This window comes from Nomascus leucogenys, chromosome 14 (genome assembly GCF_006542625.1).
Source record: "Nomascus leucogenys isolate Asia chromosome 14, Asia_NLE_v1, whole genome shotgun sequence".
Taxonomy (NCBI): Eukaryota; Metazoa; Chordata; class Mammalia; order Primates; family Hylobatidae; genus Nomascus; species Nomascus leucogenys.
The window spans coordinates 71,632,056-71,645,544 of record NC_044394.1 but is presented as its reverse complement, the minus strand read 5'-3'; the positions used below and the strand labels follow the sequence as shown (position 1 = coordinate 71,645,544).

The 13,489-nt window shown below is 45.1% G+C and overlaps 1 protein-coding gene across 1 annotated transcript in view; it reads right to left on the bottom strand.

Moving 5' to 3' along the window:
- Positions 1-8,534: 8,534 nt before the first annotated feature.
- Positions 8,535-13,489, bottom strand: part of LOC100601910 (ankyrin repeat domain-containing protein 36B-like) — a 39,614-nt gene continuing 34,659 nt past the window's right edge. Inside the window, exons 9-10 of the mRNA XM_030827487.1 lie at positions 9,014-9,042; positions 8,535-8,923 (exon numbers count right to left, since the gene is read on the bottom strand). Of these exons, the coding sequence (XP_030683347.1) occupies positions 9,026-9,042 (17 nt within the window). The 3' untranslated portion in view covers positions 8,535-8,923; positions 9,014-9,025. The remainder of the gene's footprint in view (positions 8,924-9,013; positions 9,043-13,489) is intronic.

Here is a 13,489-nt window from a genome sequence, read left to right as displayed (position 1 = left end):
CAGCCACATGCACCGAGACAATGCTGAGGCTGTCAAAGCCCTGCTCCCAAGGAACAGAGCCACAGATGTGACAGGCAGGCGGGGTGGTGGGAGGAGCAGGGCGTGGCACAGGCACATCCCTCCCTCCAGGTCCCAGGGCAGGCCCAAAGGAGGAGGGAGTAGGGCTAAAGGCAGCTCCCAAGTGAGACCCACTTACTTGAGGTCCTACCGGCAAGGCTCCACCCAGTCCCAGCGAGCCCGCAGGGGTCCAGTGCACAGTAAGCGTCTTACTGAGCCTCTGGCTAGATGCAGCGCTCCTCACCCCAAAGCAGCTTTGCTGCTGTTTGAAAATCCTCCACTAGGAGGTTGCAGTGAGCCAAGATCGCGCCACTGCACTCCAGCCTGGTGACGAGTGAGACTCGGTCTCAAAAAAAAAAAAAGGAAAGAAAATTCTCCACTAGGGTTACCCCTCTGTGATAAGCACGGTTTTGTCCTCGTCCACTTTGTAAAGGACAGTCATCCCATGGGGAGAGACCGAAGTTGCCTGGCAGTGATTTCATTCATATCATTGGCCCTGAGAAAGCAGCACAAAACCCCAGCACCTCCTGGGGCAGCGAGATGCTGGGGACAGTGGGGGTCCATCGTGGGTCAGACCACGGGTGGAGGTCGCCAGTCCACATGCACTGATGTGACTTGAGCCCCTGGTGTCCATCTTCACTCAATGTCCCCCCTTCTCCAGGTCCTCCAGGGACCTTCACTCTCCAGGATGTATCAGGCCTCCGGGAAGAGAGTGACTGTTCCGTCTGTCCCCCGGGTAGCTACTGCAGGTCAGTCACTGCCCAGAGCCATTCACCTCCTGCCACCGGGTCAGACTGCAGTGGCTCACAGCCCCCAGCCTGCTCTGCTTGTCCTGACCTGTGGCCTTGCACTGTGGGTGGGAGAGCAGGCTGGCTGCCCTAGTTCAGGTGTGGGGACCTGGGGGTGAGACCACAGCCCTGCCTAGCCACCCAGGCCTGAGTGGGGAGAGAAAACCTGACTCTCAGGTAAAGGAGAGATAGAACAATTAGCACAGGACTGGATTTAAAAAAAAAATTAAAGCAAAATGCATTCAAACTGAGGGAGGATCAGTATAAGGTGGAAAACTTCTGCTCAATTCTTGCCTTAACTTGGGGAAGCTCCTTGCAAGCAAAATTCTCTGCCTCCAGGGGACACCGGTGTGCTGCATGCACATTCAGGAGAAAGATGGACAGTTCTTCCTTCTCCTGCTTCCAAATTTTCTTCCATATGAAAAGCACTTGTAATCAGTTGGTCTGGGAGAAACAATAAATGGTACCTTTAAACAGGATGATCAGACATTAGGTCTGAGGGCACCCAAATTCCGCCTGAACATCCTATGTCCACTCGGTGTGGCCTGGCTTCCACATCCGGACGGTGGGGACATTCTCATGGATGAATAGAAGTCACTGGAGAACTCTGGATCTGGGTCAAAGACAGACAGCTTCTAGGACTGGATGGGGGTGGGGTGGTCCCTGACTCTCAAAGTGACCCTGGGCCCACACCCAGAGGGAGCCACATTACAGGGGTCTCTGGTCTAGGATAGTCCCCAGCACTTGCTGAAGGCAAACACCTGCAACTCCAGAGATGGTGTCTGGCTCATCCACAGAACAGTTGCTTGATATTTCATGCAGAAGTGAACCTGCTGCGAAGCAGATTTTTTTCTCTGCTTAGAAGGTGATAGCAGAGGATTCCTCAGGCTCTGTCTGGAGGCTGGTCTCCCTTGGCTCAGGAAGTTCATCCCTAGGTCTAGCCTGCTCGCTCCTGCTGTGAGCTGGAGATCAGACTGAGGTTACCTTGGAGCCTAGGACTAAGCCCTTGGGGACTCGGCAGGCCCCAGACATCCCAGGAACAATGCAGGAAGCAGGCGCAACATCTGCCAGTGCCCTCTGTCCCCATTTTTACTGCAAGTCTAGCAAGGCCACTGAGCTCTCGAGGAGAGGTTTGTCTGTTGTTGGCAGCCCTGAGTCCTGCTCCTGGTCCACTGAGCTCCATATACTCCAAGGTGGAAAGACGTGCGGGAAGCTACTGCTTGCTGGTGGAAGCACACAGTGGGCGCTGTGAGCCTCATGCTGGGCCTGGGCCAGGGATCAGCCTCCCGCACCGCTGTGCTGCGGGCACCTCGCCTTGTCTCTGTCGTATATCCAGGCTGTCCATCTAAGGGAAGGGGCTGAGCCACAAAATATAATTTAAAGAGTTTACTTGAGCCAAAGTGAGGACAGCTGCCCAGAAGACTCAGACCCAAGTAGCCTTGGATCTGAGCTCTATTGGCCTTTGTAACAAGCAGGCGTTTAAAGGCAAAAAGGGGGATGTTGGGAGAGGGCTGGTACAAAGTTGTTTGTCAGGAATTCTCACTGGTTTACAGAAAAAAACATTAGTGATTGGCTAGATGTTGTTAAGCTATAGAGCAGGGGTTATAGTGTCTGGCAAGGCTTTAGTAGGTTAATTTACAGCTGCTTGTGGCAATAGCAAGCAGTTTCAAGAGATGAATACACATCTCAAACAGGGATTTGGATGGGATTGCTGTCTCATTTTTTTTCTTTTGTTTTATTATTATACTTTAGGTTTTAGGGTACATGTGCACAATGTGCAGGTTTGTTACATATGTATCCATGTGCCATGTTGGTGTGCTGCACCCATTAACTCGTCATTTAGCATCAGGTATATCTCCTAATGCTGTCCCTCCCCCCTCCCCCCACCCCACAACATGCTGTCTCATTTTAATGCTGTCTCATTTTAATGCCTCTCTGGGCCTGATCATTTGAAAGGACATTCCTCAGATACAAGTTCTTTTCTTATCTCAGGGCCCATTCAAAGTTCTCTTGGGGCACAGGCAAAAGCACATCTCCCTGTGGGCACAGAGAAAACTGAAACCTGGGTTGGGCTCCCCCCAGCCCAGGGCCCAGGCTCCAGGGCTCAGATGGGCCCCTCCTTCCTGGCTTCTCACTCTACTCCCTCTCCTGGACAATTAAAGGTGGACGGGTGTTGGGAAAATGTCCTGCTGGTTACTTCTGCCCACCTGGGACCTCTGAAGTGGGAACGTCAGGTTCCAGGCAGCCCCAGATGCTGCGTCCCCAGAGATAGCTGTGCACGGAGCAGTGTCCGCCAGGTAACCACCCTCACATCTCGCCTGTGGGTGTGAAAGAAGCACAGGACCACCTGCGCATGGAGTTCTTTAATTGTCACTGACAGACTAAAAACAGGTCACCCCAGTCGTCCTACATTTAACATGTGTGTGCACACGTATGTGCATGTAACATGAATCTGTTCCCTATGCAATTCAGATGGTGGCTGATTTGACAAACATACAAAGCAAGTGCGCTGGGACGAATGCTCAACCCTCTCAACTCCTGGACAGCACAACCCCAGGCTGCCCCTGGACAGGGTCCCCCACAGTCCTGGCACTGTCCCCTGCCTGCCTTCACAGGTGCCAGCATGACCCCTTCGTTCTCTAGGATTTTACTGCCCTGAGGTCAGTGGAGAGCCCATTCCTTGTCCACCTCACACACTGGTGGCTGACCCTGGAGCCAAGCAGAAAGAAGACTGTGGGCCTTGCCCCCCTGGGTGCTGGTGCAAAGCAGGTGAGGCAGGGGACAGTGGGACCTGTGTCACAGCCCGGAATGTGCTGCTTCCTGAGGGAGGCCTGGGGAAGCTGCATCTGGGGAGAAAAGTGAGGGCAGCCCTTGCTCTGCAGGCACCCCGGCCATTCAGGCCTGCCCCGGCCACTACTGCCCTGGAGGAAGTGAGACCCACTCAGGAGCACCCCAGGCCTGCCCTGAGCATACCTACCTGGCAGCAGAAGGAGGCCATAGTCAGGCGGAGTGCCTCCCCTGCCCCGCCGGGTACCACTGGCCATGGCCAAGTAAGAGCCTGTCTGCAGGTTGGATGTGGGGGCCTTGGGGAGGAGAGGGAAGAGGCTGTCAGGAGCCCCTCGGGCAACCCTTCTTAGCCTGATGCTTTTGCCCCCAGGTCTCTCTTCCTTTGAAGACCACCCATGTCCTCCGGGCCACTGGTGTCTAGGTGACCAGGGTGCCTTTCTCTGCCCACCTGACACCTTTAGGTCAGAGCCAGGGGCATCAGCACAGGAAGACTGTGAGCTCTGCCCTCCTGGCTACCACTGCCCAGACCCTGAGCTTCAGGGTCATGCAAATGTGTTTGCCATCCCCTGCCCAGCCGGATCTGAGTGCCCAGCAGGTGAGGCTGCAGGATGACCCCAGCCCCTTCCCATCCCTCCCCTCATTCCTGAGGCTCAGGCCTGAGCTCTGCAGGAAGCCCTGATTGAGCTCAGGCCACAGATGTGGCACAGTCACACCTGACCAGCCCCCACAAGGCACACCCAGTCTCTGGTGGCATCCACAGCACCTGGATGTCCCCAGACCAAGGTGCCTTCAAGCCACCTCTTCCTCCCTGTCTGGGTCAAGGAGGAGGCCGGCCAGAGGTTTAACTAGAAATAGCATGCCCAGTACAAAGTGTCCAGTACCTGCCACACCTCAAGGCACAACCGAAAGCACCCTCCTGTTGGCTGCCCTCAGGTGAGCTGTGGCCTCAGTGCCACTGCCCTGTGCGTCCTCATCAGAGCTCCCACCTCCACCTCATGAAATGCATCCTCCTTCCCCGCCCCGGCTGCTGGCTGCACAAGGACACGGGAACTTCCTGCCATTGATCTCTGTTCATGACACTACCACCCACACGAGTCACCCTCCCTGACCACACGAGATCTCCCCTGACCTGCAAGCTCCCCACTCCTTCCTGGCTCCCACACTGTTCCCCACCACCTCAGAGGCCTCACCCTACTGCTGTCTTCCCTGTCCAGGCCCCACCTGGGGAGCCTGGGGACCCTCCTGAGTTCTCCTCCAGCTCTGGACCTCTCCTGGCTTCCAAGTGCCATTGATGGATGAAGAGGGGACTTGGGGTGTCCTCAAAACCATGCCCACATTGTGGCCTGCTCTCCCGCATCCCTGGCCCTGTCTCTTCAGGTGCTGTGGCTGAGGTCCCTTGTAGGCCTGGCTCCTATGGTGGGCCTCAGACGGGGGTGCCCCCCTCTGCCCTGGGAGCTATGCCTGCCCTACCAGCTCCTCCACCTACAGTGGCCTGGGGCAGCGGTGAGTTCCTTCTTCCCACCCCCCAAGGGTCTGAGCCCCAACCCCGGCCCCGGAACTGCTGTCAGCACCCTATGTGAGGCCCCACCATGACAAGCCTGTGTGCCTCAGAAATCCAGCCAAAGGGCAGGGCCCAAAAGCAAGCTCTGGTGACCCTGTGCCTGGGCTTCCCAGTTAGGGCCAGATTTTAATGGTTTTAGGTCTAACATTTAAGTCTTTAATCCATCTTGAATTAATTTTTGTATAGGGTGTCAGGAAGGGATCCAGTTTCAGCTTCCTACATATGGCTAGCCAGTTTTCCCAGCACCATTTATTAAATAGGGAATCCTTTCCCCATTTCTTGTTTTTGTCAGGTTTGTCAAAGATCAGATGGATGTAGATGTGTGGTATTATTTCTGAGGGCTCTGTTTTGTTCCATTGGTCTATATCTCTGATGGGACGTATCTGAAAATAATAAGAGCTATTTATGACAAACCCACAGCCAATATCATACTGAATGGGCAAAAACTAGAAGCATTCTCTTTGAAAACTGGCACAAGACAGGGATGCCCTCTCTCACCACTCCTACTCAACATAGTGTTGGAAGTTCTGGCCAGGGCAATCAGGCAGGAGAAAGAAATAAAGGGTATTCAATTAGGAAAAGAGGAAGTCAAATTATCCCTGTTTGCAGATGACATGATTGTATATCTAGAAAACCCCATCGTCTCAGCCCAAAATCTCCTTAAGCTGATCAGCAACTTCAGCAAAGTCTCAGGATACAAAATCAATGTGCAAAAATCACAAGCATTCTTGTACACCAATAACAGACAAACAGAGAGCCAAATCATGAGTGAACTCCCATTCACAATTGCTTCAAAGAGAATAAAATACCTAGGAATCCAACTCACAAGGGATGTGAAGGACCTCTTCAAGGAGAACTACAAACCACTGCTCAACGAAATAAAAGAGGACACAAACAAATGGAAGAACGTTGCATGCTCATGGGTTGGAAGAATCAATATCGTGAAAATGGCCATACTGCCCAAGGTAATTTATAGATTCAATGCCATCCCCATCAAGCTACCAATGACTTTCTTCACAGAATTGGAAAAAACTACTTTAAAGTTCATTTGGAACCAAAAAAGAGCCCGCATCGCCAAGTCAATCCTAAGCCAAAAGAACAAAGCTGGAGGCACCACGCTACCTGACTTCAAACTATACTACAAGGCTACAGTAACCAAAACAGCATGGTACTGGTACCACAACAGAGACATAGATCAATGGAACAGAACAGAGCCCTCCGAAATAATGCCGCATATCTACAACTATCTGATCTTTGACAAACCTGACAAAAACAAGAAATGGGGAAAGGATTCCCTATTTAATAAATGGTGCTGGGAAAACTGGCTAGCCATATGTAGAAAGCTGAAACTGGATCCCTTCCTTACACCTTATATAAAAATTAATTCAAGATGGATTAAAGACTTAAATGTTAGACCTAAAACCATAAAAACCCTAGAAGAAAACCTAGGCAATACCATTCAGGACATAGGCATGGGCAAGGACTTCATGTCTAAAACACCAAAAGCAATGGCAACAAAAGCCAAAATTGACAAATGGGATCTAATTAAACTAAAGAGCTTCTGCACAGCAAAAGAAACTACCATCAGAGTGAACAGGCAACCTACAGAATGGGAGAAAATTTTTGCAACCTACTCATCTGATAAAGAGCTATTATCCAGAATCTACAATGAACTCAAACAAATTTACAAGAAAAAAACAATACAACCCCATCAAAAGGTGGACAAAGGACAGGAACAGACACTTCTCAAAAGAAGACATTTATGCAGCCAAAAAACACATGCAAAAATGCTCATCCTCACTGGCCATCAGAGAAATGCAAATCAAAACCACAGTGAGATACCATCTCACATCACTTAGAATGGCCATCATTAAAAAGTCAGGAAACAACTGGTGCTGGAGAGGATGTGGAGAAATAGGAACACTTTTACACTGTTGGTGGGACTGTAAACTAGTTCAACCATTGTGGAAGTCAGTGTGGCGATTCCTCAGGGATCTAGAACTAGAAATACCATTTGACCCAGCCATCCCATTACTGGGTATATACCCAAAGGACTACAAATCATGCTGCTATAAAGACACATGCACACGTATGTTTATTGCAGCACTATTCACAATAGCAAAGAGTTGGAACCAACCCAAATGTCCAACAACGATAGACTGGATTAAGAAAATGTGGCACATATACACCATGGAATACTATGCAGCCATGAAAAATGATGAGTTCATGTCCTTTGTGGGGACACGGATGAAGCTGGAAACCATCATTCTCAGTAAACTATCGCAAGGACGAAAAACCAAACACCGCATGTTCTCACTCCTAGGTGGGAATTGAACAATGAGAACTCATGGACCCAGGAAGGGGAACATCACACTCCGGGGACTGTTGTGAGGTGGGGGGAGGGGGGAGGGACAGCATTAGGAGATATACCTAATGCTAAATGACGAGTTAATGGGTGCAGCACACCAACATGGCACACGGATACATATGTAACAAACCTGCACATTGTGCACATGTACCCTAAAACTTAAAGTATAATAATAAAAAAAAAAATAAAAAATAAAAATAAATAAAAATAAAAAAGAGATTTGAATCTAGCACAGTGCTTCTCAATTGTGGCTTTATTGACATAATTCTTTGCTGAGATATTGAGATAATTCTCTGTTGTGGGCCACCAATTACCAATGTTAACATACTTCTACAAAGTAAAACTGCTGCAAGCATTAGATATTAATAAGTTTTACATTCAGAAATCACTCCAATATTCATTGAAAATGACCACTTTAGGAGTTAATTAGAATTCAACATTTTTGTTTCTAAAATAGTCTTGTTGGGAGTATCATGTTATTCTCTAAAGAAGTTTCATTCAATAGCTATTTTATCCAAGAGTTAGCTCCCTGAACAAGGAAGCCAGTGTATTCATATGCAAGTTTATCTCATGTTTATAACTAAAGTCAACAAAACATGTATCTCTGATGCCTAATAGTAACAAAGAGGAGTAATGAGTCACTGTGGTTTATCCCAGTTCTAGCATTGTTTCCTGCTTCCAGTAGTTCTTGGAGCAGCCAAAATCAAATCTTCTTTTATGCAAATATTCCAAATGCATCTGAAATGAGTTCACTCAGGTTTCCTCAGCAGAAACCCCAAAATTACATAAATACCTTCTTCTTTTTCCTCCTTCCTGCCTCACAATCCCTCTTCCTTGAGGAAAATAATTGCTACATCAGTGGTCTTCTTAGTTCTCATTCTACAGTATTTATGGAGTAATTAGGATCACTTTTCCCTCTGTTTATAACAATACAATATGATGCCTACAATTTCTATTACTTCATCTCATTCTCTTTCCCCTCTTGATGGAAACATGCTGTAAAATTAAAGCAAAATTATGCTTTTCCCTTAGCCTGGTATGTGTTGAACTGCTCTGCAATGGTTCTTCTTCCCAATTTCAATGTGGGGAAGTCTATAATCTTACTACTCAGATCATGGCCAAGGACCAGCAGCATCAGGGTCACCTGAGAACTCACTACAAATGAAGAATCTCAGGCGTACTGAATCAGAACATGCAGCTTAGACGAACTCCCCACTGATTTATTTGGGGAAGGGAAGTTCTCTTCTATCTTGATTGAACATGACATTAGATGTGTTTTGCAAAATTACCCGTCCCAAATATTGGTTCCTCCTTCATTTCTGTGGCTATATTCGAAACAGAATCTTTCTCGTCACTGGTAGCCTGAATGGGATTTGAAACAAAATAATCAATACATAAAGTAGGTTTCATAGACTATATAGTTAATAGTTCAACATATAAATGAGACTTTACCTTCTCAGCTGGTTATTTCTGAGAAGACACTGAAAAGCAAAAGGGATACATAATCACGCATATGTACATATGATAAATGTTATCCATACATTAATGCATGGATAGCATGTTAGCATCAAGTTATATCCTCCTGCCTGTATTACTGTAGGCTTTGATATTTTATACTTTGTTTCTTGGGACTAAACATGAAGGAAATACACTGAAGAAAATAGGAATACAGGCTTCAAGAAATATACACTGACAATATCAAATGTGATATGACTTGCTCCATACGTCTAAAACTAAAATAAAACCATGTCAATATCAGTGTGGATATGCTGAGTGATGAGGACAAATGTGATCTAAAATCAGAGTCCAACTCATATACCTGGGAATCAACGTCAAAGCAGGTGATACATGCACCTGCATGTCTTTCATGCAAGATATCAGAATGATTTAGAACATTTTACTGCAAACATTCATCATGCTCTTTAACTTGATCGATCAGTGAGAAGGTACACAAATATAATGACACTTTAGTTGAATGTACACTTCATATCTCTTCAGTGGAAGTGTCCTAACTTAATCAGCTTGGATATATGTTTGGTGAATTCTAGTATGTAATATTCATTATTTCTCACACCCATATGGTGTAGTAATATGCCTACATCTCTTGTATCTTCTAGTTTAGCCTTCTGAAAGTTTCTTCATCCACTCATGGCAACAAGGTATAATATAGCTTCATCAAAAAGTATAACAAATTACCAAATTTGACATACAAAATAAAGTTGCTACAAGCATTAGATACAAATAAGCTTTTACATCTGGAAATCACTCCAATATTCATTGAAAATAACCATTTGGGAGTCAAGTAAAGAATTCAACATTATTTTCACTTCTAAAATAGTCTGGTTGAAGTATCATGTTATTCTCTAGAGAATTTTTATTAAATTGCTATTTTATCCAATAGTTAGCTGCTTGAAAAACAAAGCCAATGTATGTATATTCATGTTTATCTCATTTGAATAACTAATATCAACAAAACATATAGCTCTGGTGCCCAATAGTAACAAAGAGGAGTAATGAGTCACTGTGGTTTATCCCAATTCTATCACTCTTTCCTGCTTCCAGTAGTTCCTGGAGCAGCCAAAAATCAAATCATCCTTTACGCAAATATTCTAAATGCATCTGAAGTGAGTTCACTTAATCTTAGAGTCATAATTTAAAAAATCATTTTCTTTATACTCATGAAGACTCCTGAGGTTTTTACATTTCCTGGATTCAGCAGTTCGGCCTTCTCACTGTCTCTTCGTCCACTTTTGCAAAAACATACACGTCAATGAAATAATGTGTAATCAGATTCCTATGAAAATAAACTAAACAAAGTTTCTTTTAATTATTATTATACTTTAGGTTTTAGGGTACATGTGCACAACGTGCAGGTTTGTTACATATGCATCCATGTGCCATGTTGTTTTGCTGCACCCATTAACTCGTCATTTAGCATTAGGTATATCTCCTAATGCTGTCCCTCCCCCCTCCCCCCACCTCACAACAGTCCCCGGAGTGTGATGTTCCCCTTCCTGGGTCCATGAGTTCTCATTGTTCAATTCCCACCTATGAGTGAGAACATGTGGTGTTTGGTTTTTCATCCTTGCGATAGTTTACTGAGAATGATGGTTTCCAGCTTCATCCGTGTCCCCACAAAGGACATGAACTCATCATTTTTTATGGCTGCATGGTATTCCATGGTGTATATGTGCCACATTTTCTTAATCCAGTCTATCGTTGTTGGACATTTGGGTTGGTTCCAACTCTTTGCTATTGTGAATAGTGCCGCAGTAAACATACATGTGCATGTGTCTTTATAGCAGCATGATTTGTAGTCCTTTGGGTATATACCCAGTAATGGGATGGCTGGGTCAAATGGTATTTCTAGTTCTAGATCCCTGAGGCATCGCCACACTGACTTCCACAATGGTTGAACTAGTTTACAGTCCCACCAACAGTGTAAAAGTGTTCCTATTTCTCCACATCCTCTCCAGCACCAGTTGTTTCCTGACTTTTTAATGATGGCCATTCTAACTGGTGTGAGATGGTATCTCACTGTGGTTTTGATTTGCATTTCTCTGATGGCCAGTGATGATGAGCATTTTTTCATATGTTTTTTGGCTGCATAAATGTCTTCTTCTGAGAAGTGTCTGTTCATGTCCTTCACCCACTTTTTGATGGGGTTGTTTGTTTTTTTCTTGTAAATTTGTTTGAGTTCATTGTAGATTCTGGATATTAGCCCTTTGTCAGATGAGTAGGTTGCGAAAATTTTCTCCCATTCTGTAGGTTGTCTGTTCACTGTGATGGTAGTTTCTTTTGCTGTGCAGAAGCTCTTTAGTTTAATTAGATCCCATTTGTCAATTTTGGCTTTTGTTGCCATTGCTTTTGGTGTTTTAGACATGAAGTCCTTGCCCATGCCTATGTCCTGAATGGGATTGCCTAGGTTTTCTTGTAGGATTTTAATGGTTTTAGGTCTAACATTTAAGTCTTTAATCCATCTTGAATTAATTTTTGTATAAGGTGTAAGGAAGGGATCCAGTTTCAGCTTTCTACACATGGCTAGCCAGTTTTCCCAGCAGCATTTATTAAATAGGGAATCCTTTCCCCATTTCTTGTTTTTGTCAGGTTTGTCAAAGATCAGATAGTTGTAGATATGCGGCATTATTTCTGAGGGCTCTGTTCTGTTCCATTGACCTATGTCTCTGTTGTGGTACCAGTACCACGCTGTTTTGGTTACTGTAGCCTTGTAGTATAGTTTGAAGTCAGGTGGTACCATTCCTTCTGAAACTATTCCAATCGATAGAAAAAGAAGGAATCCTCCCTAACACATTTTATGAGGCCAGCAGCGTCCTGATACCAAAGCCTGGCAGAGACATAACCAAAAAAGAGAATTTCAGACCAATATCCTTGACGAACATTGATGCAAAAATCCTCAATAAAATACTGGCAAACCGAATCCAGCAGCACATCAAAAAGCTTATCCACCATGATCAAGTGGGCTTCATCCCTGGGATGCAAGGCTGGTTCAACATACGCAAATCAATAAATGTAATCCAGCATATAAACAGAACCAAAGACAAAAACCACATGATTATCTCAATAGATGCAGAAAAGGCCTTTCACAAAATTCAACAACGCTTCACGCTAAAAACTCTCAATAAATTAGGTATTGATGGGACGTACCTTAAAATAATAAGAGCTATCTATGACAAGCCCACAGCCAATATCATACTGAATGGGCAAAAACTGGAAGCATTCCCTTTGAAAACTGGCACAAGACAGGGATGCCCTCTCTCACCACTCCTATTCAACATAGTGCTGGAAGTTCTGGCCAGGGCAATCAGGCAGGAGAAGGAAATAAAGGGTATTCAATTAGGAAAAGAGGAAGTCAAATTGTCCCTGTTTGCAGATGACATGATTGTATATCTAGAAAACCCCATCGTCTCAGCCCAAAATCTCCTTAAGCTGATTAGCAACTTCAGCAAAGTCTCAGGATACAAAATCAATGTACAAAAATCACAAGCATTCTTGTACACCAATCACAGACAAACAGAGAGCCAAATCATGAGTGAACTCCCATTCACAATTGCTTCAAAGACAATAAAATACCTAGGAATCCAACTTACAAGGGATGTGAAGGACCTCTTCAAGGAGAACTACAAACCACTGCTCAATGAAATAAAAGAGGATACAAACAAATGGAAGAACATTCCATGCTCATGGGTTGGAAGAATCAATATCGTGAAAATGGCCATACTGCCCAAGGTAATTTATAGATTCAATGCCATCCCCATCAAGCTACCAATGACTTTCTTCACAGCCCGCATCGCCAAGTCAATCCTAAGCTAAAAGAACAAAGTTTCTAAATCACTACAGACTTCTTTTCTTATAAATACCCAACCAATATGACATAATGCATATATATATGTGTGTGTGTGTGTGTGTGTGTGTGTGTGTCATGATTGTCATGATTATTGGCAGTTATCTGTTTAGTACTCTAAAAATGCATTCTTTGATTCCTTTTTTCTAAATCTAGTTTCATATGATATACCATAGGGGTCTCTCAGGTTCTTTTACGAAATAACTACCTCAGCAAACACAGCTTTAAAAAAAAACCAAAAAACAAAAAAACACTTTTTCGATTAAGCTGTATCCCAATATGCTAACTGATGTGAACGAAGCATGTATCATTGATGTGCAAAACTTCTAGGGAGGAGAAATGAGACCCTGTGGGTCACCCTCATCCTTCCAACTTCTGCTTTCCATTAAGTGACTTCCCACAAGTCTCCTCATTAGAAACCTCCAAATTACCTAGCTAGCTGCTTTCTTTGTTTACACCTGCCCAATTTGACATACACACTTTTTCGTTCATAAATCTAATATCCATATTGGTGGACTTGATTCTTTGACCTCCACATTCGTTTCTTCATTATTTTCACCACCACT